The sequence below is a fragment of the Chroicocephalus ridibundus genome, chromosome 2 (genome assembly GCF_963924245.1).
Source record: "Chroicocephalus ridibundus chromosome 2, bChrRid1.1, whole genome shotgun sequence".
NCBI classification, from domain to species: domain Eukaryota; kingdom Metazoa; phylum Chordata; class Aves; order Charadriiformes; family Laridae; genus Chroicocephalus; species Chroicocephalus ridibundus.
The window spans coordinates 106901517-106929438 of record NC_086285.1 but is presented as its reverse complement, the minus strand read 5'-3'; the positions used below and the strand labels follow the sequence as shown (position 1 = coordinate 106929438).

The following is a 27922-nucleotide window of genomic DNA, read 5'->3' as shown; positions in this document are numbered from 1 at the left end:
GTTAACTTCATGTAGTTTTTTACATGCACAGAACAATTGCTTAAAAAGCTTCTCTGGATTTGCCTAAATTACACAAACACAGGTATCCTAGTAGCAACAGGACTCACCACTTCACCTCATTGATATATTAAAGCTCTTATGGTTTAAGAATTATGTGCTATTATCAGTCTGTCACTGTTTAATAATAACTCAGATTTTTAAATGAGCCTTTTCAGATAATGTATTATAGTACATTTTCATTCCTTATTATGCTTTGCTGTTGTTCTCTCTGAAAAGAATATTTGTACAACAATTTTTACTATCATATGAAATTTGGTATACTAGGTTTCATTTGCTGGCCTAACCTTCTAGTATTTTATTCCTTATGGTAATCCTTACTTCTCTTCCAACATTCACATCCTCCAGAAGAACTCAGGAATATATCTCAATTAAATTGCACTTAAATGACTTCTATTTTCGCCATGTATCATGTTTTTTAAATACTATAAATTAAGGAAGCTGCTTATATTGATCTCAAAAATGGAACAGTGAACAGCAATACACAAAGTAATATTCAGCTAGCAATATCTTATATCAAGGAATACTTTTTATACTGTTTTTAATTTCATTTGCTGGTTGTTCCACCCCTGCAGTGGAATGAAAAATTACTAGATTTCAGTCATCCAGCATTGCTGAAATTTTCTCACAGTATCCCCAACTTTTTATAAATGTGTTGTCTTGAGACATTTCTTCTACTGGGGGACATGCAATTTTCATTCCTGTTAAAACAGGTCACCTACTTTCTTGGCGAAGTCATACTTAAAGGCTTGTTTTGAATTCTGAAGATTTGTTGAGTGCAGAAAATGCATTTCTGAAGTTCCTCCGCACTGGCCACTCCCTCTACAAGTCTCTCTTTCATTCTCTACACTCTTCCTCCCTTCTCCACGTGCTCAGGCACCCGACCCTTTACTCCTTCTTGTGCTCCAAATCCATGTTGGCGTTCTCCAGCTATTTGGATCATTTTTGTCTTGCTGATGCCTGACTACTTTAGCCCCTCAGGTAAACGTCGTCTTCAGCATGGTTGGCTCCTACTCTTCTCTGTTTATACAGCATCAGCCGCTTCCATGGCCATCAGGCACATGGTTGACCTTCACTCTCAGCTACTTCCTAGAAATTGTTACACCTGTGTAATCAAAGTGTATAAAAACATGCAGAAATTAACTGGAACAAAGCAAAAATTAGCAGCAAAAGGCCAGTGAGAAAGCTGCAGACAGGAATTTTGGACCAGCCAGTGACTCAAATGCAGCCATGTAGAACTGGGGTGGGCAACCTGAGACGAGCTCTTAGTCCTCACTCCTCACTTCTCGTATTAGTGGCTTTAGGGGTCCAGCTGGCACAGGCACACTGTTGTCCTGCGAGTGCAAGATTATGAGGGAGGGATGTATGGGAAGAGGCAGACCCATGATACACACAGCCAGCAACTGGACATAGTTGGACATGCTGGAGAGCTGCTTCCTGCATACTACAGACCAGTTGCTCCTGCTCAAATATGAGCACAACAAGCACTGTGAAACGCTGGCACCCAGCCTCTCCTGTGAAGCTGCTGAGATAGTCCATATTCCATCTCTGCATAACATTTCACTTAGAATGGAGAGTTAAACGTGCGCCTTGCTTTTCTTTCCTCCGCTAACAGAAGCTGCCAGCTTCAGATGGGTGCTCCAGCGCTTGCCAGCTTTGTCTCAGGCAAAAAGTAAGTAATGCGATAAAATCCTTCCGCAGCTGATTCTATGCAATACTGTATACACATGACTGTTTTCCAGGAAGCAAAGCATGTCAGATAAATGTCTCATAGGTACGCACCAAAGGCATATTATTGTCATGAATAATTATTTTAATGCCATATATGCCTATCACATATATACTGTATATATATTCTAATATACCATGTATAGATATAATAGACCATACAGATATAATGCAAGGTACGTATATCATATTTTTGTCTTACTACATTCTTCAGGAAAGCTCTTACTTACTCCAGAAAAAAATACCTTGGTCTGACTGCAGAACAATAGTAAAACTATACTTCACCTAATAGGGGAAAGACCTATTACGTTTGCTCAGTTGTTCATTATTTTTATCCTGCTGTCTTATATATAATATACATTTATATGTACATATATATGTGTGTATACATGTATATATAAGCACATATGTCTTGTATCGGATATCCCATTTCAATACTGAGATGTAATTTATATCGGTTTTCATTCTTACAAAACATGTGTGCTAGTCCTCACTGTGGTTATAAAATACCAGCTTTCACAGCAATTTCCAGCATTCATCAATTATTCCTGATCCGTTCAAACAGATTGTTCATATAACAGTACAGCCAAAGTCTTATTTCTATGAGCTTATCATTTGACATTCTCTAGTTTCTGAGGGCACACCAGCCTTATGAAATAGTAAAATGTTTCTTAGAGTAGCAGTCGTAAATGCTGAGAAGGGATCAAGAGAACAATAACTTAGTATTTCACTTTGGGTCTTTCAGTGAAGAAGTGAACATTTCCAGTTTTTCTCAAGCCTGAATTCTGCTATTGGTCATACCAGTTCATTTCTTTCTGTGATAAATTCAGCTAAGATCATAACATATATAGACTTGATAGGTCCTGGAAGCACTGGAAAGAAATATTTGGCTTTAAAATCTATGTCCATCCTTCAGAAGAAAGATGGCACCTTCATAAATTAGAGAAAATAAATTCCTGATATTCTGAGATAAACTGGAGTTTCATTCTCATAGTCTCCTTTGGAGATGACTATTCCCAGAACTTTATATAAAGTAATGAGGACTTGATCCAAAGCTCACTGAAATCAGTGGGTATTTTTCCATTTACGTAAGTTCATTTGGATCAGACCTATGGATTAAGACTGCAGTGCTTTTTTAAAAACTGGAAACTTGATTGCACAAACTGACATCCTGATATTGGATCGGATTTTATTTTAAAGAGCTGGAATAATTTAATTGCATCTGCACACCTCTGCCAATTTTTGTGGTTTTATTACTATATATTTGCAATTGTTCCTGTCACTGGCTGTAAGACCCACACTGGCAGAAGAAAATGACTAATAAATTGACTTCCCCAGGGAAAGAATAAAACTGATTATATGACAAACTGTTATCTAATGCAAAATGTTCCTGATACATAGTTTTCTGAAATCAGTGGCAATATTCTCATTACTTCCACCAGTATGTGGGTCTCACGAAGAGAAATTACGGAGAAAGTGGTAGAAAAATTTTCAATATTTCTGGTTATTTCATTTACTGCGATCTTAGTCATCACTTCTACCAGCAGTGGATAAGAAACTTTGCTCCCCTAAAAGAAAACAAATGAACAAAAAAGAGGTCACAAACTCAAAAGCCAGCATCTGCCTTCATTAAGCCTTTTTTCATTGATGCCAATGGGAGCTTTTAGAATGATAACATTTCCTTAGGTACTGACACATTATATTAGCATAATCAGGACATTCTTGTTGAAGAGAACATCTTATTTGAAAGAAGCAGCATAACTGCCGTATCGCCTTCTTTCACATTTTTGTTGTAAAGTTTTAATAAGATGCTTTACTCAAATCATCAGTTTCACATTACTCAGAAGAACAGGCTCCTAGTGCACAAGTATTACCTTTTACTGAGCCTCAAGATGTTACTGCAAATGCCAATGCCATTAGCAACAAAACTGATAAAGCCTCACTGCAACTGTGGCATATATAATTTACACTCGGTCACAGTATATTTTAAATAATTGTCTTGTCAACTTTAAGGTTTGTATTGTCATCATAATAATGAAAAAGGAAATGCTGGATAAGTTTTACTATTTTTTATTTTAATTTGAAAACAACAGAAACCTCTGACTGCATATATTAGAAAAGGAAAAAAAAATGGTTGTAAACTATGAATAATATATCACCTCAGTCAAATGGTCAGATTATAATCTCTTCATAGTGAATCACTTTTGATGAGTTCTGCTTTTTAATCAATCACTGAAGGTTAGGGCTGACAACATGATTGATCAGGCCAGTCAGGAAAGGCTTCAAACCATATCCCAGAATATCAGACTTAATATATGTGCACAGACATCCAGTCCTTTATAATGCATCAACACAAAACAAACCAAACCAAGCAAAAAAAAAGCCATTGTTCAACAACAAGTGAAGCTCTTCAGATTTCTTTGCTTTGCCCTATTTGTTTCTTCAGACTTCTGCAAGTCCCCAATAACTGACATTTATTCTGTCAAGTCACCCTCGTTTTTCTCTTATACAGTGGCAAAATGCTTGCAAGTGGCAACCTTTACAGCTCCTTGGTACTGTCCTGCTTTTTAACACTGAAAACTGTAGATCACATCCTGATTCTTCTGTTCTCTTTGGTAGATGCTTTATTACTTTCATCAGTAGTTTTTTAATTGCATTTCCTAAAAATAATTTGGTTTGGGGATGCTGGGGTTGGCTATATTTCTATACCTGAATGGAATAGATTCATGGTAACTTAAAAATGTTTTGGGTTTTTTGCCACTACTACTCTGGCATGTGTATTACCATGCCTGCTAGAAGAAATTCTACATACGCAATTCTACACAGGTGATTGTCTTGCGTCTTCATCTAACAAAACTGTTTCAAATAAGTTGTTTTAATAGTTTAACATAGGTACACAATATTTTGTATTTGTTTAAACATAATTTGTTCACCTTGTTCCAGGGATGCCACATAAATGTGTTGTGGGGTTTTTTTTGTTTTTTTTTTAATTCATAATATTATTTGCATTATCTGTATGGTAGCAAGCTTCACAGCTTCTTCAAACGTGGAGCTCATCTGAAGCCTTTAAAAGTGTCTCTGGCTATTAGGTTTTTCATTTTTCTGTAACATTTCAGGAATCACCATTCAAAGGCTTCCTATTAAATTTTAGTATACTGCTTAAGGCTTCTCTTCTACATCTGATTAAGAAGCCTCTAAAAATTAAGGATATGCTAGTCTGCTAGTGCTGACTGCTTAAACGTGTTTTCCTTGCAGGTCTCATCCGAGAGCGTAAATTTTCACTTCACATGTGAGAACAGAAAATGTTTCTGTTTAGTCAGATTGGTTTATACAGACTTGTAGCTCTACAATTTGCTTCACCACGTGTTTCCTCCCAACTGCCTAGGAAATGTGTGTGCAACAGCCCGTTCCCCTCACCAGACTACATTCAATCTGAAAATCAAGCACCTGGAACTGAAAGTGTCTACCAGGTAGCAGCACCTATGCTTTGTAAATACGCAAGTGTCTTGGTCCCACGTGAGCTTTTGGCCCACGCCTGGCCTCGAGCCTCACTGCCCCAGCCTCACCTCGCCAAGCTGCCACCCCAGCGCAAGCTTTGGCTGTCCCCATTGCCACAGGTGTATTCCCACCACCACCACATCCCGGCCACCACGGCTAGGCCTGCCCAGCTCTTCTCGTCAGCCATGTCCTGGCTCTGTGGCCACTCTTGCCCTGCTCCCACCCTGCGCCCTGAGCATCCCCTTCCCTCTGCTCCCCAACAGCTCTGCTTGAAACAAATGTCACTGCTCATTGATAGCTCAGGTTTAAGGATACTACATTAATATCTCAAAACTAGATACTTGTTAATTAATCCTTTCAGTTCCTTAAGGTTTTTATTAAGTCTTGCATCCTATAACCTGTGAAGATATCTTCTTTTGGACAGTAGTGTGGTTAGGTGGGGTGGGAGAACTAGGCATCACTTTGCCTAACTAGCTTACAACTTCATTTTATTTCTTGTGGTGTCTCTAGACTATTTCCCCAGTCTAAAAGTACTTCTTGCTCTTTTCTCCTTGATAACTGTCACCGGATTAAAATCAATGCTTCCTTATCTGTAGTTTGGATGCTCTTTCCTGAGCTGACCAGACCTTCTGATTATAAGAACTGCTTAGTGTTTTTTCCCAGCATCAGAACATCATCTTTGTAACAGTTTAATTATTTTTACCATGAAATTCTGCTGTCTTTTTTTCCCTACAAAACCTCTCAAGGAATAAGCATGATACAATGGTACCTTGCTGGGAAAGTTACACAGCAAAGGGAGCGTTACCAGAGTATAAATATGCTTTCTGTTTTCCTGTGGGGCCTTGTCAAACTCTGCTGACACATCCAAAATAGAAAAATGCTTGTCTCTGATATTATCCTTTAATATTTCACCCTTAACAGAAACTGAGAAAATGCCATCATTCTCTTAATTTTCTTATTTTCTACCTGTAAATAGAGAATTATTTGCTTATCCACTGCTGTAGCCTACGATATCTCTGAAATTTTTCAAATCCCAGTGCAATAAGCTTATCCACTTCCTCCTTTGGCTTTGTTCTACAGTGAGTAATTTTGGGATGGGGAGGTTTCTCCATCTCTTTTCTGTTTTGGGTCTGTTGGCACATTTGGTCAGCAGCTGCCTCCTCAGTTTCCATTCTTGCTCTCTACTAATTGAAATCTGCTTCTACATGAAGTGCAGAACCCCCAGCATTTCCAAACTCCAGATTCTCAGATATCTTGCTCAGCAGGAACTGACTTCAAATGATTACAAGAAACACACACTTTGCAGCCAGTCACTGACAATATAAGGCTCCAGGTCTGCGTATAGATTGAAGTCCTGTTCAAATTGCCTTCTGCTGCCTTCTGCACTTCCAGAAAGTTTCAGTTCCTCATGCATTTTCAGCATTTTGCTTTCGATTCTATAAGGAAATTAGTGATGGCTCTACGTGTGTGCAAGAAATTTGCTGCTCTCTGACCCATTCCAGCTTGCTGACGATAGCAGCAATATTACACCCAGACTGTCAGTTTGAGGCTCAGGCTTAGAGATCTCAAGTTCGTACTCCCTGACTGATCTCATTGCTCATGTGTTGAGCTCAGACTTGGCTTGAACCTGGAACTGCAAACCAAGGAAAGGACTTGCATCTTGCTTCTGCAGACAGTTTAGATTGGATGAGTTTAAGCCAAATGAAATTGCAAGCAGCCTACATTCTGGCACAGTTTAATTAAGAAACTAAAGATGTAAAGATCCAACCCAAACTCTGTCTGAGAAACTCTGGCCTTTTAGGCATAGTTCCCAGTAACAAACTGTGCAGCCCAGAGTACAGGAACATGTGGATTTAAAGACGTCTGCTGAGTTCTTACTGTTCTTAGCAGGAAAGCCTGTTTTCATAGGTGCAAGCTGCCATAAATTAGAATGATCTCACTGAATTATTGCACTGAATATGTCATTAGTTCAAGGTTAAATATGCACAAATGAAGCTGACTGTAAAATATGGACAATAGAATCCAGTTCAATTGAATCAGGCCAATAAACAACATAAATCTTACTTCATACAAGGTTTTTTAAAATTTTAACCACTAAATCCTTACATACTATATGAAAATTCTGTAAGATGGGAGTAGCAAGATTCATCAAGAGATGACCCAGCACACTCCTCTGCCTAAAGGTAGGATTAGTAATGTTTCTCTCATTTTTTCATAGTTTGTTACCTAACCTGCACTTTAAGACTGCTAGCAATGCTGGCTGAACAAACTTTCTTAACCAGTAATTGATAATCGCCTCCCCGCTGTTTGAAATCTTTTTTCCTAGTGTCTAACCTGAATCTTTCTTTTGAAGTGCAGGACCATGACTTATCCTATAGAAATGGACATCAGAGCATTCCTTCCTCATTGTAAAAGCCTTTTATTATCTGGTATCATGCTCCTTCACAAAATATTCCAGATGACATTAAATAGCTTCCAGTCTCTCCTCAGGTTTTCTAGAACTCCCTCATCGTTCTCCATTCCAGATGCTCTTCAGCTGTTACACACTTTTTGAAATCCAGCACAACTAAATGCAGGTACAAAAGTTCATGAAGAACTAAACAGTTTTTAATCCTCTATTAACAGCAGCAGTGTGACATTCTGTTAGACACTGTGTTTACAGTTATGTGGCTACACAATTTGTGTTTTTACATCAGTGTGGATGAAGTACATGAAGTGTGGATAAATTCTACAGGTAAATAAATGTGGGATTTCTAGCAGGACTTCGAGTCATATAGAACTTTTGTGGCGGTGTGCCACAAAAGAGTTAGAGTTAGATCAAGTGAGAATATCACAGTGACGTTATTTACCAACCAAGCATAAACTGAAATTAAGACTAGAGGACAATACTACTATCTTATTTAGTATGCTGATTCTAATAAGCACAATTCTAATTTTGTGTTTACCTGTTTTCTTTCTATTAATACCTAAGCATATAACATATGCAATAATCATTCATCAGTCCAGTCATTTCACATCTATAGCTACTTACTGCAGCAAAATGGGAAGCCCATCTACTTAATTGAAAACCTCTATGAATATTGAATTTATCCAAAAGTAAAAAAAAAAAAAAAAAAAGAATTAAAAGTATATTCTGGAAATAATTTATCTGTAGTCTTTATGAGCCAACTATTCAACTCCTTCCCTAAACTTTCATCATAGAAAAATGCTTATACTAATGACTTTTTCTCTTCTTCTGCTTATTCAATACCAATACCCTTCCCCCTGCTTATTCAATACCAAATGCTGGAACAATTAGATATACTCAGTAGAGTCTGCTTTAAGATTATACAAAAAAGCCTTATCTGTATAAAGATGTCAGAGATTAGTGGATATATAAATTCTACTTTGTAAAACCTTTTCTGTCCAATAAAAGAGAGCTAGAAAAAATATAATGTGGAATTGTCTTTAACAGAGTGAATGAAAGTAGGTGGGAGGCACGAAGCTGTTCCAGTTGCAAAGAGAGGAGGAATGGTAGTGCAGCCAGCAACAATTAATCCATAAAATAACTAATAAACCACGGATAAGAGAGGAACTCAAACAGAATGCAAGAAAAGAATTGTTAAATTCACTGCAGCCCTCTCCTTTTTGTTACAAAGGCATGGCTTGCTGACTGCGGTGGGAGAGAAAACACTCTCTTTTTTTGTCTGTGGCTCTAAACGAAAGGAACTAAAGCTCTCATATAAAGGAACATGAATTTACCTTGGCTCCATTTTCAAAGCTCCCAGATGAGGAACAATGATGAACCTAGGGAGTCAGCAGTATTCCCTTAGTATTCTCTGTATTAGGTATTTGAAATATATTGAAAATTAAAGTGATAAAATTACCCCCTGCTTAAGAAAACACATTGATTCTTTAAAAAATATGAGCAAAATCAAAGATGAATTTAAGAAAATTACTTATGGCACAAAAAGCACATTAACACTGCCCACATCATTATTTATAGAGAAAGAAGGTTATTTTGACTCAGGTGACAAATTACCCTTCCACGGCAGAAGAAAAAAAGTAGTTTACAAGTTCAAGCTGTAAAGTTATTAAACAAGATCTGACTGTGCTAAGAAATGCACAACATATTAGAAAAGTCAATTTCTTAAATTAAATGGCAAATCAGCAACTGGATGAAGGACTGACCTTGGATCGGGGTGGTGCTCGGATGTACCATTTACAGTCTACCGCTTCAGTTTCAGAAGCTTTTCCTTCTTTGACAATTTGTACAGATTCCACAATTCCTTCAGGTCCTCCCATCTCAAACTCACAAACTGAATAACAAAATACCAGAAAAAATGAAACCTGAACAGCAAACAAAAATATTTTCTACAGCAGAGTGCAAAGGCCTCGAAGTCTAAAAAATAACACCAACATACCAACCTGGCAATGGTTTCAAAACGCCAAGGTCCTTAAAATCCGGATCTTAAAAATTGAGAAAGATAAAATTAGTTTTGTTCAATATCTTGGCTATAATGTCAATGTGTAATGTCAATGTATTAAAATTTGACAATGCACTTCAGTGGTATGATTGTACATATATTTCTTGGAAATGAGAAATGTGTCAAAACTATAGTAACAAAGTTATTATTAATGTATAATTTATCAACACTACCATAACAAGTTCTTTTTTTTTTCTGTTATGAAATCCTGCTTTTCTCTGTGTCTTTTTTTCAGAAGAGTTCAAAAATATTTCTGCATACACTAGCAAGCAAGAACATCACACAGCTAACCACATGATATTTTAATACATCAGTCTAATGAAAGAGGATATATTTACAGATCCATTCAGAATCCTGTTGCCTATTTTGCATTTTGCACTATGATTATAACACTCATGTTAACTAGAGAAATCTAAACTACATTCTGTTTATGAATACTCTGCCATCCCTACTGACAAAGAGGAGACACTTTCTTTAGCAGAAACATCCATTTGGGCTTCCTGAAATAAATACCATAAGAATTTACAATGGAATTCATTGTGCTAACAAGGTAATAAGTCTAATACATGTGCTATTTTCAAACAGATAAACATGATTATATTTACCCACTGAGATGCTTTGTATCATGTTTTTATAGCCAGATATAAGACATAGATGAAATGAGTTTGGTCTTAGACCTATGCTTCAATAGACAGCTATCCACAGACAAATCATAATTTCACAAAATTTGTCCAAAACCAGAAATGTGAATGAGGCTAAAGTATTTCAAGAGAAGATGATCTCTTCAGGATAGACTGGTCTTGTCTGGGAGATTTGCACTGCTTTTTTTAACTAAAACGAATGTTCCACACTGTTTTTTCTCATTTTCAGGAGAAAAAAAAAAAAAAAAGAAAAGAAAAAAAAAAGAAAAATCCACTGGCCTTTGTATTTCTCTGAAAAGTTGATAGCATCTGTTCTTCTGAAAACAATGATATACACTCTTCATTAAGCTTCTCCTGAGCCACATACAGAGTGCCAAGGCCTCAAAAGGATTGCACAAGAGGAAAACCATGGTAGAGTTTGAGCCATGTACTCTACTCATGGAACTGATCTTATTGTTTCAGAATTGGGTCAGTGTAGAAAAGGCTATAAATAAAGCAATGACGAGAAAGTTTGGAAGTAGAAAACATATTAAAAAAAAAACCCAAAACAAATAAAAAACAATCCACCACCAAAACTGCTGTTCCACTCTAGCCTTAGACAAGTCATGATGGTAAGAATCATAACTAAATAATATCCGGAAAAAGTCGTGTTCTGTAAGAAAGATCATCCATTTTAACTTGAACAGTGAGAATGTGTTGACTTCAAAAATCGGAGTTGTAAAATACTTTTTTAAACTGTCCCTCTATAACCAGGTTGCTGTTCTTCCCAGTTATCTTTTACAGTTTCACAATGCAAATCGTGAGTAAATACCATGAACTTAAGGGACTGCAAATATAATTGAGTAGGCAATTAGCATTAATTGTTAAGCAATTTTATAGATCAATAGATAAATATGATAGCCAACAACACTAAATGTAATTAAATATTTCAGTTAATGTACTCAGATGTTGATATCTAGTGCTGAAAGCAAGATACTTAAGGAAGCCTACTTTGACTACTGGTTCAAATTAACATACAAACCGTGTCTAGTGTAACCATTACATTTCTTCCTTTTGCTGAGTTTGCAAGGATCACTTTGGTCTACTGAAAAAACTCCACGACATTACCAAAGTAGAGAGGAGGAAAGAAGGAGAAAAAGATCCAGACAGGATTTCTCCCATATGAAGGAGTTTTCATATAAAGGAGTGTTAATAGCAAGAATCCAGGCTGAAGTATAATCTAGACCATGCAATTTGACCTTCCAAAAAATTCCGGAAGTATGTTCTCATTTGCTAACAATACAGTTAGAACAAAACCACATAGAAGTGCACAATCTGTTAAAATTGTAGAAATACGGTAGATCTTGTTCAGTTTTGAAAAATGTTCTTTTTGCAACCTTTCAACATCTCAAGAGTGATAGTGAAATAACATCTACAACACTTGAGGTGATACACTTCATTAAACATTAAAAGTATACCAATATTACTGTAACAAAAACAACAATCTGTAAATAAGGTATTACCAGAGATGCTGGAAATTCAACCATGTTTAAGCATATTTACCCGGCAAATGTTTGTGTTTTATATAGTCTACCATTAAACAGATTATACTTTAGCAGCTCTTCTGTATGTAATTCAATCAAATTGTTATTATCAGTCTGGCTGAGTCAGAACCCTTTTAATGATATCTAAACACTGACTGGCTAGATCTTCCGATAGGCAGAGTCCTGATTAAAATCATGTTCCCATTAGGGAAACCTCCCACAACAGGAAAATTTTGCTGTGAAAAATAAGATCGATCACCTACAATGAGAGAGAAAAACAGGAGGCAATAGGCCTTGAGGGGAATGCAGTATGTGTAAATTTTTTCTTGGGGATCTCCTTAATGGGGAAATGAAGTACGTACAGAGGAAACCATGAATTTTCATAAGAAATGTGAAAATGTGTGAAGGTTATGTAAATGGAAGACCTTGTATCCAAAATAAGTTCTGTGGCTCTTTCCTGAAGCACTGAATGTCTCTTTTAAAACCAACTAAAACCAACAAAATAAAGGTTATCCAGAAATTTCCTTTGGTGATATAGTCCACAAATAATAGATTCCTGTGATTTTTATTACTGTAAACTTTTCTGTAAACTCTCCATGAAGGACAGTAGAAACTTCTTATGAGATGCAAAAATCTGTGCTAGCTTATTCACAGTTACTGTCCAACAAGCAGAATGAGAAACTTTAGAGTGGTCCAAGGAGAAAATGGTGATAATCTGTAGATTTCCTTAACAAGTAAAAAAAATTGGGTGGATGAGAAGACAGTGAAGTAGACTTGAAAGTGGTTGAACAACCAGGCCCATGATGGTGGTGATCAGTTGCACAGTCTAGTTGGAGGCCAGGAATGAGTGGTATACTCAAGGGGTCAATACTAGGTCAGATGAGGTTTAACTTCATTCGTGATCTTGATGATGAGGCAGAGTGTACCCTCAGCAAGTTTGCTGCTGACACAGAACTTGGAGGAGTGGCTGATACACCAGAAGGTCATGCTGCCATTCAGAGGGGCCTCAAAAGCAGCCCTGGAGAAATGGGCTGACAGACACCTTATGAAGTTCAATAAGGGGAATTGCAAATACCTTCCCATGGGGAGGGACAACCCCATGCACAATATATGTTCAGTCCACCCATCTGGAAAGCAACTTTGGAGAAAAGGACCTGGGGTGCCTGGTGGACACCAAGTTGAACGTGAGCCAATAATGTATCCTTACGGCCACCAGTAAGGATACATAAGGATACTCTTTCTCATAAGGCCACCAGTATCCTGGGCTGCATAAGGAGAATTCCTGCCAACAGGTTGAGGGAGGTGATCCTTCCTCTCTAGTTGGCACTGGTAAGGCCGTATCTGAAGTGCTGTGTCCAGTTTTGGGCTCCCCAGTGCAAAATTTATATGGAGCTACTGGAGACTAGGGGTCATAAAACTGATTAAGGGACTGAAGTATCTCTCATACAAGAAAAGGCTGAGAGAGTTGGGGCTGTTCAGCCTGGAGAAGAAAAGGGTCAGAGCAGATCCTACCCATGTGTATAAACACCTGAACTGAGGGTGCAAACAGGATGGAGCCAGGCTCTTTTCAGCAGTACCCAGTGACAGAACAAGAGGCAATGGGCACAAACTGAAACACAAAACACTGGAGGTTCCCAGTGAACATCAGAAAACACTTTTCCCCTGTGAGGGAGACTGAGCAGTGGCACAGGTTGCCCAGACAGGTTGTGGAGTCTCCATCCTTGGAGATGTTCAAAAGCTGTCTAGACGTGGTCCTGGGCAATGGATTTGAGGTGACCCTCCTTGAGCAGGGGTTTGGACAAGATGACCTCCAAAGTTCCATTCTAACTCCAACCATTTTGTGATCCTTTAATTCCTTAATAATTAAACACCGGAATTGGTTAATATTGAAATAACTAGCTGAAAGACAAATCTAAGGTAATAGCAGAGGTTAGACAAATCTCTATCACAATACAGTCTTGTTTTGGTGGAATTTGCTTTGAGACATAGGAACTTTTATATCTATCCTGGAGAAATCTGTAATATTTAGGACTGGTTCTAAATGGATCCACCAGCTCTTCATGGGAGCCTCTAAAGTTTTCAGATGCTGGCTCTGGGATCTTTTCTATACCTGGCCCGTGGAAACCATGCTACATTTATTTATTTTTAGTTTCATTGTTAAGATGCAACACGTCTGGATTTTCTAAGCAGCTGTGAAGTGTGGAATTTAAATGCAAAAAAAAAAAAAAAAAGAGTTAGGACATCTGATTGCTCAAAAAGCTTATGAAATAAAGAAAAGTGTAAGGTCAAAAGGGATTAACTATTTGAAAAGTATGTAAATCACTTTGTTTACAAGTAAACTGCAACGTCTTATGTGATTGCCCAGCAGTGGCATATCTACACGGACACATATCTAGCCACCTCTGCACTCACAGGTATGCTTGCACTCTCTCACTCTAAGTCACTTGCACAGAGAGTGAAATTGTTTAAAATTCTATTACTTGAGCGATTTCTGTAAGAGACAGGTAGATAGTTTCTAACAGAAAAATGGAAAATGCACAGAGTTCAAACTAATTACTAGCAACAAGATATTCTGCTGTTAAGTATTATTAAATCTATTTAAAAAGATCAAATTTTGAATAAAAAATCCAGTTATCAAAACTGTTCAACTTGTCTTCAAGTACAGTATCCACAGGGCTTTTAAAAGCAATTTTAAATCATACAGAAAAAATACAGTATTTTCTTTCTTACAAACACATAAATTTGTGAGTAAACCTTTCATATTTTGTTAATCAGTGTCTTTAGCTTTTCACATAAAGTTCATTTGGACACTTTCTTATGCTATCAATGTCAAACCTGTTGCTTGTACTGACAGAAATAATAGATATCTCAGTCTTGGAAGTCAAATGATTTAAGTCAACAGATGTTTCAATATCTCTTAAAAAATGGAAGATTGAGTTTGTATGTTTCTTAGCATATCTGGGTTAAAATAGACTTAATTAGACAGATTTTATTTTTTTTTTATCTGAAGTACAGTATATACAATGAAGAATATGAGCAATTACTGCATGATCAGAAGTCAAGATGAAGGAAATGTGTACCACAAAATCCTGATGAGATATGAGGCCTGATTGTGATTAACTTTTGAGGTGTTTTGCTTTGTTTTCTTCTATAAATGAGAAAGAAAGGAATTATTTGATCAACCTATACACTACAAAGGGTTGGCATTTGAAACATAAAGGAGTTTTTACTGTTTGTGAATATAACCCCCTCCTTTTTTAATGGATATATACACAAGGTAGTCACAATATGTAGAAACCATATTTCCTAATGATTTATAGGAAAACTGTCCATTTTTACTAATTGAACAGACAGCTGTAGATACATGTTTTCATTTTCCTGTCTTTTGAATGACTAGAAATAGGCAACTTTTATCTATCAATATTTAAGAAATTTTAACACACGCATGTGGTTCTCTGTCACAGAATTGATAAGAGCTCTGATTTTACATGCAAATGCTCAGGAAAAGTAAAGAAATTTGCAGTATTCAGCAAGCCACCGGTTATTTATTTTCAAGTTTATGAAGTCAGGTTCTTTTACAATGATTTCTGGGAGCCTAAACCAGCCCTGCCCACTTGAGGGTTGAAATATAATTCTCTGTAAAAGCAGAGCTTGCAGAACTCAATACAAAACAGCAGGATTGTTCTAAGGTATTTTATGTGGTTTCCTCCTAGTATTTGATGATAGAGTAAAAATACTAGAAAATGATGATCAAAAGATTTTAAAAGCATAAAAGTCTGCTCAAAGAATCACTAAAGCATTTCTAAAATATGAGAAGTTTTTATAAGTAAACATTTTTTGTGAAGTGTACAACAAGGGGACCTAGCTATTCTACTGGGAAAAGTAAAGCAAAAGTACAAACAAAAAAAAAAAAAAACAAAGCCAAAACAAAAAAAACAACTGAGATAGATGTGCAAAAATACACAAATTATTGTCTTGTTAGCCAAAAGTTAAATTTGTTCTGATGAACCTTTTCAGCTCTGTGTTCTTGTTGAAACTTCAATATATATGTCTATATCTGTATTAAAGATATCAAAGGATCTTCAAAGAAGGCCTACAGTTTGATAGACAACCTGAAAAACAGTACTATAATAATTATAGCTGGCAATAGTATGTTCTGTATTTGCTCTTCGTTTTCTACGTTCTTTTTTTTAAGAACAGTATTGTGAGCAAGGGTGGCTATTTTGGAGGCTATGTATTTGTAATCTAAAACAATGCTTCTCACATTTTTCACTCCTTAGCAAAGTCATGAAAGAATTTAAAGGTGGAAAGTGCAAATGTAAAATTGAATATGACTCTTGGTACTTCACCTTGAAGTTCTACCTGCTATTAGATCAGGAGGAAGTCATATGCAGACAAATAAGCCAAAAAAGATTTGTATTCTCGAGAAGTTTAAGAAACTCTTTTTTTTTGAGGATACAGCTCCATAAAGAGGCACTATTTTGTCTTGCTTTTGTTGATCTTTTCATGCACACAATGGCAGGCTCTGAGATCTTAGCCTGCTTGCTCCCTTGTCTACTCTGAACAGTTCAGAGTAGGTTCTTTCTGTAGTGTAAATTTTGTATGGGTGGAAACCATCTCAGAAGGTAAGAGGATTCATGACAGCTTGGCCGTCATCTTCAAATGGTGTTTGGACTATTTAGTATGCGTACCCAAATACCACAAGTGAGAAGTCCTTCTTGGAACTGACATAGTAAGAAAGGAGAGCAAGAATGGGCAACAACGTCAGACTGCTGAGTGGAAAGAGGAAGTTTGGGAGTCTTGATGATATGTGTGGGATAATTTGGCAGATCATTTTTATTATGTTAAATACTTACACTAGCAGCTGAGTGCTCCATTTAGGCATCGTATTCCCCTTATGCAGCACACTGTGTGTGGAAACACAGAGAAAAATGATCCCAAGACGAACATTTCAGGGGATGCATATACCTTTATCTGCCAGTTGCTCGGAAATGTGTGAAACAAGACTGAACGAGCTCAGGAGCCCACTTTATCTGAGCAATGCAGCCTTGCTGTGACAGTGCAGCTAACTTGATCGCCAGGACAGACTGTCAGTCAAGGGCGATATCTCGTATGTGTCTCCCCGAGATAAGATCCTGGTGGCTTCCTGTGATTGACTAATGGTCTCCGAACTTGACTAGGAAGAAAGATGTACAACATAAAAGTGCTACAGAGCTTTTCCTGACAGATGTTGAATACTAAGTATGGCCTAGTCATGCAATTTCAGCATAAAACTACTAAGGCTTGGGATTTGTCTTGTTGGTTTGTTAGAGACAACTCCTGACCTAGCCCAAGGAAATGACACTTTAAGTTCACAGCAGAAGTATAGGGAAAAATGATCCAGAGAGTTTAGCCACAGCTGTTGCTAGGCATTACTTCTTCAGATTGAACCAATTTATACATGGTTATTGCTTGCTACCATTAAGTGCTAAACTTGCATATCCTTTTCAGAGAGGGTGTTCATGCTCTATCAGTCCATGGAGTGGATTTCCCAGGACAGAAGGAACTTACAGGAATAACTTGGTGATATAAAGTAACCTTACTTTGTCATTGGAGAAATTCTTTCTCCTAGTTTTACCTCAGAACATTCAACAGAATGAATTCACTACAGTGTTCCAAATTTTGAAGAGCTACATCTTTTTCAGTTATTCTATTCAACAGAATATATCATTTGTGCTACTTCAAATAGTACTGAATAAACTGTAGTTGACCACATATTAAGACACGTTTCCAATACAAACAGAAATGTCAGGATAGTGTTTACCCCTACAGACATTCCCTTGCTGTCACCGGCCACACCAACCATGCCATGTAGGCTACTGGCATCTTTTTGAAGACAACTGCATCTCACATGAGAAGTTCAAATATCTCCTCTAGTTTCCATGTGCAAACAGTTCACCTTCCACTTTAATAAGAGATTTCTTGTGCTGTCTCCAAATATTTTTCTCTTACAGCTTAGCAAAACATCAGGTGGACTTTTGCTAAAGTGATTAACCATGTCAGAGAGCACTGAAAGATGAGTTGCATTTTTAAAAACAACTGATTGCTTAATCATCTGACTATATGAGATACCAGAAAGAGATGAAGCAGACACAATACTTCAGAAAACATGACCCTTAGAGTGGAAAGAAATGAAATAGCCATAGACAAAAAGCCATTCATTGGTTTACTGTGCAACTGCTAGATTTTTCAAAGTTATTCAATTAATTATATTGTAGTGCTCTCCTATAACAAAGTCTTTGTATGATTCCAAAAGACAATGTGACAGGATGTTTTAAAAATGTATATCCGGACTCTATATCCAGAGTAGAAATCTGTTGGTGTTTAGCATCAAAGGAAGAATTCTAGGTTTTCATTCCCACAGGACCGTGAATGCTCTCTTCCTAAAGGAAAACAAACAAACAAACAAACAAACAAAACCCCAACGAAATCAAAAAAGGAGGGAAATTCATTCATTAAACCAAATTGTCAACTCTAATTGTAATTATATGTGCCCACCACAGACAATGCAATAGAGCTTAAACCTAAACTTTCAGTGAGCAAGAAGAAGAACTCTAAAAGCCACACAGCTCAATGAATTGCTGAGGAAGGCATATTAACACCAAGTCCAAGAAACAAGTGAGGGAAAAATAAGTCTTCTGTCCTCTCCTTTCAGCATCCATAGTAGTATAGCTTTCAGTGACTGTAGTTTTCCTTCTCTTTCTGCTACTTTTAGGAGGTTTCCTGCCTAGAAATTGTCCTTTCAGGGACCACTGAGCTGTTGACCCCAGCAGTCTTGCCAAATGTACTAAGCCCTCTCTACAGGACGAGAAGATGCGTTTTCATCAGCTTTAGCTACTGAGTATACAGTGGAGCTGCCCTGGAGATATTCTGGCACTTTCTTTTTCTTCTTCATCCTTTTAGCAGCACAGGGTAGCAGTTTTCTCTGAGGAAGAGTTTCAGTATAGTGCAGTTGCCAGAAAGGAGATAACTCTGTGTGTTAAACTGTGAATTCCTACTTAAATTACCCACAAACTTACAAATTTTACATTTTATTATACAAGATAAAATTCAGATATTTAAGGGATATAAATAATATATGGGAAGGAAGCAATAACCCTTCCGGTCTTTCTACTATTATGAAATTCAACTTCTCCTGAGATTACAGAAGGAAAACATTTTGATAAATTTTTGGTAAGTAAGGTTTTACAGCTAGGTTTTTTGGCCTCACTGTTCATCTGCTTCCTGTTGGTTACAACTGCATGAGTCTGACATTCCCTTTTGTTCAAATAGTAGTTTTTTCTCCCATTTCATGCAAATAAAAGTGCCAAAGAACAGTCCAAACCAGGCTTAATTGCTAATACTGACCTAACAAACATATAATCTGTTAGAAACAAGATACTAGGTCAGTTAGGACTTTTATTATTTTGATGAGAAAAGCCTTACTGTATGTTTTACTATGTATTTGACTAAAACAAAAAATTCATACAAACCCTAGCTCTAAATTGTTTCCACTTAAATTAATGAATAAAGATGGTTGCTCGTCAGTAAGACATTTTTTGTTATATGCCCCCATGAAAAAATAAACAGGATGATAAATTCTAAATCAAAGGGTCTTGTCTTCATCCTTTTTAACTTTTTATTTAAAAAATCTTTAAAAAAAAATTTCCTTTAAAAAATCTTTAAAAAAAGATCCTTCTAATGGATCCTCAGTCCTCTTTGAGTATCATTTATGCCACTTGTTCTGTGTTCACTGACCGATTCTCAAACTGGTTTGTCATGAACGTCAGTAACCAAATGGGTCTGTGGATAGCTGGAGATCTGTAATCTAGAGTTTGAATAGTTTTACATTTTTGTCTATAAAACCTCAGTTACCACTGACTCTTTCACACCCCAGAAACTCCGGATCCAGCTATCCCTAAAGAGTTCTTATATTCACTATAAATTAGCAAATTTTTAATTCTATTGTCATAACTTGGGAATTTAGATTTAAAAAATCATTTCCATGGAATTCAACATATTTGCAGATTTCCTCCTCTATTCAAAAGCTACCAGTCTGAAGCAACAATTTGATTTCCACTAGATTTACTCACAGTTTTAATATTGACTCTGCAGTTTTAGGCCCACAATCTGACCTGAATTTAGCAATTGATTTATTGAGTGCTACACTGATTGAATGCCTCAGCCTCATGCAGAGAATTAAAACTGGTCTTTTGCATCACATTCACCATGAAAAAAACATGATTCATTAAATCATACTTTGGAAAGGCAGCGTTCATAATAAATCCTTATGTCTACTTTATACGATATGCAATATTGCCATTAACTGGCTGAAGAGACTGGGAAAAGAAGAGCTAAGTGGCTACTGATCAGAGATTCTCCAGTTCTTCTGTTGGTGTGCTAATATTTAGAAGAAATTAAGTATCAGGCTAGTTTTCACTTTCAGCAGCAGAAGCAGGTCAAACATGACTGTCAGTCACAGTACCTGGGATTTTTAAGTATGGGTCAGACCCTTATCCAACAAGCAGGCCATAATTAAATTTCATTTGACCACATCAAGTTTTTGTCTGCCAAACAGCAGGATTTTTCCTAGCTTGATTTGAAAGAGTTATTTAAAGCTCTAGTGATCAAGAAAAAAATCAAATATAAATAAAAATTTCATATAAAAGCACTTGGTAAATCATTGATCCATATGTATATTGGACTATCACTGATAGGCAACATTCTGGTATGCAAACTATATTAATGATATAAATTATTCTTGTGGGGAGAGCACATACAATTACAGAGATTCAAATTACCTGAATCTGGTTTTTAAACTACTAAGTACAAGGGAAGAGGAAGGGGAAGGGGAAGGGGAAGGGAAAGGGGAAGGGGAAGGGGAAGGGAAGGGAAGGATCCAGAGAAAACAAGAAGTGGTGTCATACAATCTTTTATTAACCCACATACTGCAACCAGCAGATTTGATAACATTGTCTCTTGAGCTTCAACTATCAGATAACATCTGGCAAATTATGTTTGTAAGTCCTGTTACACAACATCTTCTGGCTTCTCAGTGTCATCTAGAGGACTGATATGTGACTAGAATAACACATTTCACACTACCTGCTTCTGTCATGCTAGTACAAATTTTTAATAATGGATGTGCCACAGACATCAGTTTATTTGAATCTGAATTCTCAGAAAATATTTCACAATTCTGTTCTCATCATCTTACTCATGACTCAAGCAATCTTTCTTAATGCAAATTACTGGATATTAGATGTTGTCTTTTGACATCAAAAAATTCAAACAACTTCTCTGTATCTCTAATGTGTAATGGTATCTGAAGCAATATTTTTAAAATGTTGATCAAAAGTATTTCCTTACTTATTTTCACAATTTTGCAATGAAATTATTCCTTTTGATGGCATTCTCAATTGTCTGGTAGATTTCGTCACCCTAAACATTTAAAAAAAAATTAATCAAAAGTCAGTTTTAGACGGTGTGACACAGACCAAAATATTTTGTCTCACTGAAGTTAAATTCTCCTCTACAAATCTATTTGAGGAAACACTAATGTCAGACACTCATTTACCTAGTGAATTGCAGGCTATGCTGTGATCATGTAAACATGTAAACATGTAATCGAGAGGAGTCTTCAGAGCAAGAATAATTTGAGAGCACTGGATCTCTCAATTTCAAAAGAGATTTGTGTAGTTGAATATATGTTGTATTTATTATATAATGCATTTTCAATAAGAAACAGAAAAAGTCTGTCGTGAGAATTTCTCTCTAAGGGCAGAAGTAATTTTGCTAACAGTAATGTTACCTGATTTGATTATGAATGACTAGCATATATTTAATGAAAGGTTCTCAATTAGTCTGTATGTCTATACGATTGCAAAGCGCTCTTAATTCATATTGGAAATATGTAATGTATGGAATAAAGTAGTTTTAAAGATTTCTTTATACTAATAAAATAAAAATACCACATTTTTATCAATATAATGTAATTAAAATCATACAATCATACAATCATAGAATGGTTCAGGTTAGAAGACACCTTAAAGATCATCTAGTTCCAATTCCCCTGCCATGGGCAGGGACACCTCCCACTAGACCAGGTTGCTCAAAGCTCCAGCAAACAATCAAGTATTGGTTTGGTTTGGGTTTGGGTTTTTTTTTGTTTGTTTGTTTGTTTTATTTTAGCTGAAGGGGAAATAAAAGGCAGAAAATACAAATAGAATTACAAAATGTAATTGAAAGATAAAAAAGTGCCAGGTTGACAAAGAACACAAACTTCTTAAATTTGAATCTTTCTAAATTCAGTTCTATTGCTTAAATGATTGCTTATGTCAACAGACGTCTCACCACCTAAATGTCTTTACAATTGGTCCTAAATGAATAAAGAAAATAAATGAACAGAGAATGTAGATGTTTTTAAATGTCTTCAGGCTGAATAAATGAATGAGTAAAGAGTAAATAAATGAGTGATAAGTAGTCATAGCTGCCAACAGCATACAGCATGGAAGACAGACACCATTCTTTGGAAGATCAGCACCTGAGCTAGCTCAGGCTCAAGAAATCTGAGTTTATTCATTATTGGAGAGCCGTGTGATAAAGACAACTCCTCCTCACTCCTAATGAGTTTCAAAATCAGCTAGAGTGGGGAGATGAGATTTTGCAGAAAGAGCAAGATACTAAAGACCATTTGGCTTTCCCTAGGTATCTCTTGTTTGTGGAGATTTCTCTGTGAGCTTAACTTCCAATTTTAAAGAAAAGAACACATGATAACACAAAAAATCACCGGCCTCTTTTCCTATCAATAAATAATTGTTCCTTTCAAAAAATTATCCTGAAGTTCTGCTCCATTTTTATTTTTAAAAGCCCATTTGGCAATGGATGCACTACCACAAGTTTAAGTAGTGGGAATGTAGTAATAATCTACTGGAAAGTGTAATTTATATTTGAAATTTAAAATCCAAGAAGTGGAACCAGTACTCATTGCAAATGGTTGCCGAAGTAGTATTACTTAATTTTACAAGTATTAAACATGATTGACAAACTGAGTTGACCAAAAAGCTTATCTGAATGAACTCAGTTTTAAGCATGGTTGAAGAAAATGATACTTTTTTATATACAGAAAATAATTTAACTTCAGACAATTCTGAGGTGATTTTTTAAGGACAAGGATATCTAGAGGAAGAATAGCACAGGAAGACAGACAAATCGCTAATCACCATGTTATTACTCCAACAAAAACTCAAGTGACTGTAACAGAATATGAAAACAAGTGGAAACTGGGAGTTAGTGAATAAATTGAGCCTACTTAAGGCTATATTAGCGTGACACTGATCAAATACGCAAATGCTGAATCAATATATACTACCACATAATTTGTGTAAAGGTAGAAAACTAGTTTTTAATTCACAAAAAGAGTTGAAGAAATAGTAGTTCAGTTCTCCAAAATAAACAAATTTGTCATTCTGACTTAGTTCAATAGATGAAAAGGTAGAGGACAGTAAACATAGTTACCTCTAAGTACCCAAGCCTAGAGATTGCCCATATTTAGGTACATGCTTAAATGTAGACTTCCTGAAGTTGTTTGCTAAATTTGGGCTAGATTTAGTGGCTTGCCAGTGCAGCACTTGAGTATAGTAAGCTTAAGCAACTGTTCTTTGGAATTAACCTTGGGCATATCAGAAAGTAATTTCAGAGATTTTTGACGGATTGTAGTGTTAAATTATAGTAGCTATTATTCATATTTGGCTTGAGGGCCTTAGTGAAATGAACAAGTTTTTCAGAGGGAAAAAAAAAAGACACTTAGCAATTTGGACTTACCACAATAAAAAATGTGTGCAAATTAAAAATAAACACATTGAACATAAATTGAACAAAAATTACTTATTGGCTTTCCCAAACAAAAGAAAAACATTAGCTGTGCTAGTGGCATTCTGCATGTAAAGGTGATTTCAAAGATTTGCAGGAATGAAAATTATGTGACAATTTTTTATTTATTTCAAAGCTAACTAATAAAACACCTACAAGATACAGTGGAAATTACATTATTTGACATTATAGAAACAGAGCATAGGAGGCTAAAAAATTCTAGAACTTTAAATAGGGATGTCGGACATCTGTGGCATCCTGTGTTCAGTAGCTGAACATTTTGTCAGACTTACCCTGTTGACCATAAGAATACGCTACTTAAAAAATTTTGAAGGAATATGTCTGCAAAATGTGAATTAATATTATAAGAAAAAAAGACACTAATCTACTCAGCATTCACAAGCATTAAACAACGCTCGCAATAAGCAGGTGACTCTTGCCTGAACCTATTATTACCAATATATACCTCTTCATTATAGATTTTTATATTTTGAAGTTTGGATTCTTTTAAGATTGAACTTAAAGAATTCAACTTCTCACTTCCTCAATTTATCACGATTGTTTTTAGGATAGCATACCTGTGTTTATTATATACATAACATCAGTTAACATTACTGAGATGAGGTTTGCTCATAACTCCTTAGTGTATGTATAAGGTAAATGTATATAAGGTAAAAAGAGCTTGTCTGTAGCTTGAGGGAGGTTATAATTGTACAGAGAAAAAGAGAAAGAGAGAAAGGGAAAAACCAGATAGGAGTAAGTCCAGTTATTCAGAGGCTTGAGTCAAGCTCTTGATTTTCCACCACGTTCACAACTAGCAATACATATATTGTCTAGAACTAGCCATAGAGATGATATCTACTTCTCACAAAAATCTTTGTATTTCTGTTCCTCACATGGAAAAGACTATGCATGATAGTATTTTTCTACCCTATAAGAGCAGTATGGTATTAAAGATCGCCAGGTCTTTGATATCATATAATAAGAGAGAAGACAGATCAAAGGCATAGATAATCTAATAGGCCAGCTAAAAGTCTATTTACAGAAACATTAGGACAAAATTTCTATCAAAGTTGAATTAAGCATGATCTTACTTTTGGACCTGAGCACCAAAGAATCTCAAATGTTACATCTGACATGAAAGAATTACATAGTCTGCATTTCTCAACAGACAATAAACAAGTCAACATTGGTCACAGCCATCAATATCACAAAAGATATATTAAGGTGTCAACATACACTTACTAGAACTACAAATATACAAAACAATATTAAGTAACATTAACCTCAGTTCTGGTCAGAAAATGAGACTCTCTGGATTGACCTCTTTACAAAAAAATATAAATACTACCCTAAGAAAATGAACCAACGCTAAATAGTTGCTGAGTATACACTAAAATGCTGAGAGAGGATATATTTTGAATTTGATACATTTACTCATTAGCTAATCATTACATACTGCAAAAGTATTCAGTTCTAGAAACAGAAACATGACTGACTTTTCCAAAGACTAAATAATCAGAGCTTCTAATTATTGATCAAGAACTTTATTTATTAGTTACAGAGGACTGGGAGCTTTCTAATAAGGGTTTGTGTGCATTTCTTTAAGGAGAATTAGCTGGAAGCATTATTCAAAGAGTTATTTATTCAAAATCTGTTAAGGAAAGCTAAATATGTCAAAAAAGATCTTTACTTATTGCTGTTAGAATTGAGAAACACTTCATCAAAGGAACAGATGATAACAACAGAATCAACAATCACAGTTACTTGAACCTATGCAAATATCAAATTAACAAATATGGATGACTCAACACAAGTGATATAAACATGTTTTTTTATCTAACGTAAAAGCATCGCTTTCTATATGACAGCTAAAGAATCAAACTACTTGCCACTCTGTGGCTAGAATAAAAAATAGCTTATCTGCCTAACAGAAGGGCCACGGTCATGCTGATTAGACAAAAGCACTGCGGTGACTGTCAAGATTTATTGTCTATACCCATAACACCTCAGAAACCTGTAGATACAATACATAAAGATGAAAAGTTAACAACTTAAGGAATGGATAAGTAAAGAAAAAAATGCTTCAATGTCAGCAGAAACTCCACAGACATCCACATTGCCAAGGTCACTAAAAGAAACTATTACAGACGACAGTGTTGCCAGGATGAGACTGCAACACAATCAGACAGAAGTGCATCCCAGTAAGAGCTACTAGAAAATCTGCCAGATAAGGAAGTCAGAGGAACTGGAACAACTTTGAAGAGTATTCAAAAATTCCTTACTCATTACACGTGAGACACAAAGTTTCTCACTTTTTTCCCTGAAGAAATAGGTGTTAAAACATTTGAATGAGAACTACCAAGTAAGATACTTAACAACAGGTTTTGGAGGTGCTATGCTGTTCAGTACAAATTCCATATTATCTTCTCTGTTCTGCCATTTACCAGTGCTTCACAAACATTACAGAGAAATCAAGAATTAATAGGGAAAACAAATGCCCAGGGCTCACTGATTATTTCCACATTTTGCAAGTGTTTAAAGCAAAGGGTAATCGCTCTATATCAGACCTAAGGTTAAGATAATTCAGTATAGTATTTGCATAAAGCCAAAAGTGTATCCTTAGGGGAAAGAGCATAAGAGAAGGACCATATTTAAGGAAAAACCTCTCCTGCCTCTAAGATTTAGTTTTAATTGTTCTGTAACAAGTAATAACATAAACTATTTTGAGAATTACAACAATGGTGTTGTAAAAATGCAGCTTAATCTAAAAATGTTCATCTTTTAGTATTATTTTTGGATGTAAATCTAAGCTTGTTAAGGGTTCCTCCCAGGTGCTTCTGAAATGACAGACATTCTGTCAGAGAAATGTGGTTCCTCTGTAAATTATATTTAACAACGCAACATCATAATCACCTTTATTGGTGAGATCACCAACATATCAAGGGAGGTATTTCCTCTAGAGGTAGAAAAGAATTATTTGTATCTGTACTGCTGTACAATATCCTAGTAAACCTCCTCTAGAAGTCTGTGTTCAACTTGTTGCAGAACAGAAACAAAGAAGATATTCTGGAAGGAAGAGGGGTGGTACTGATGGAAAGGGGAACAAAGAGCCTACGGCATTAAAAGAGAATACGAGAATTTGCCTTGTGGAGATAAGCAAACTGACATCTTAAAAAAGAGATGACTGCCATCACTAAGCTCAGGACACAGTGGCATATAGTCTTGGTGAAAAAAAAAGGTTTCAAAGCTCACAAGTAATGTTGGTATAAGAAGGCAAAGGCATAAGCTGGCTGTGAATAATTTTGGGTAAGAAATCAGAAGAATATTCCTAACAATTTGGATCCTGGAACAGTCTTTCATAACAATGGCTGAAGTAGAAAATACCCAAATAAAATTAACGCTGAAAGTCTTTTAAGATCCATCAATAGAGGGATATGAATTTAAACTTATGACTTCACTTATGACATCAGCTGGAAACTTGCTCCTTGCAGTCCTAGTGTGTGAGATACCACTACAGGACTTGGAAAGACCCTTCCCTCCGATGTTCGTACATAGTCAATACAAATGCAACTCTAATGTCCCTAGTTAATGCAGCTCTTACCAAACCATGTGATAGGGTACTTTCTTTTTTCCAATGTTAGAATACTTAAAACTATATCTTGGTTTTATGTTGCTCTTATTTTTATAGCAAAGATCAACGAGTAGGAACATAAGTGTTTAGCTTCTTTTTGTTGGTAATACGATACTCCCAGCATGCAGGGATTTCTAAAATAGGAAGTTCTGTAGTTGCCTTTTGGGTATTGTAGAAAGAAAAATATAAGTATGTGATAAAAAAAGGTAATATGGGACCTGAGAATCCTGTGAGATTTTTTAGATACTCATTTGCTCCACACACAGAATTTCACTTGAAATTTAAAATAAGCATATTATCCCATTATAACCTCATATTTATGGTACTGAAATATTCTGGGCCTAATCCTGCAGTTCGTGTAAGTTAATGGAATCTTGCAAATCTAATTCCCTTGAAAGGACAATATGTATGTAGCTGATGATGATTCTCAATGTAAGATACAAATGCAACATCCAGAGGTTACAGTGAAATTCATTGTCATTCACA

The 27922-nt window shown here is 36.0% G+C and overlaps 1 protein-coding gene across 5 annotated transcripts in view; it reads right to left on the bottom strand.

The window, feature by feature from the left end:
- Positions 1-27922, bottom strand: part of NETO1 (neuropilin and tolloid like 1) — a 73264-nt gene that overhangs the window by 23187 nt on the left and 22155 nt on the right. For 4 of the 5 annotated variants that reach the window (XR_010069991.1, XM_063326434.1, XM_063326435.1 and 1 more), the window contains 2 exons: positions 9691-9732; positions 9454-9581 (listed from right to left, as the gene is read on the bottom strand). Coding sequence is in view for 4 of the 5 variants with exons in the window: in XM_063326434.1 (XP_063182504.1) it covers positions 9454-9581; positions 9691-9732 (170 nt within the window). In the remaining variant the exon portion in view is untranslated. Of the gene's footprint in view, positions 1-9453; positions 9613-9690; positions 9733-27922 lie in introns of those variants that run through there. The other variant, XM_063326436.1, reaches the window with a different exon arrangement.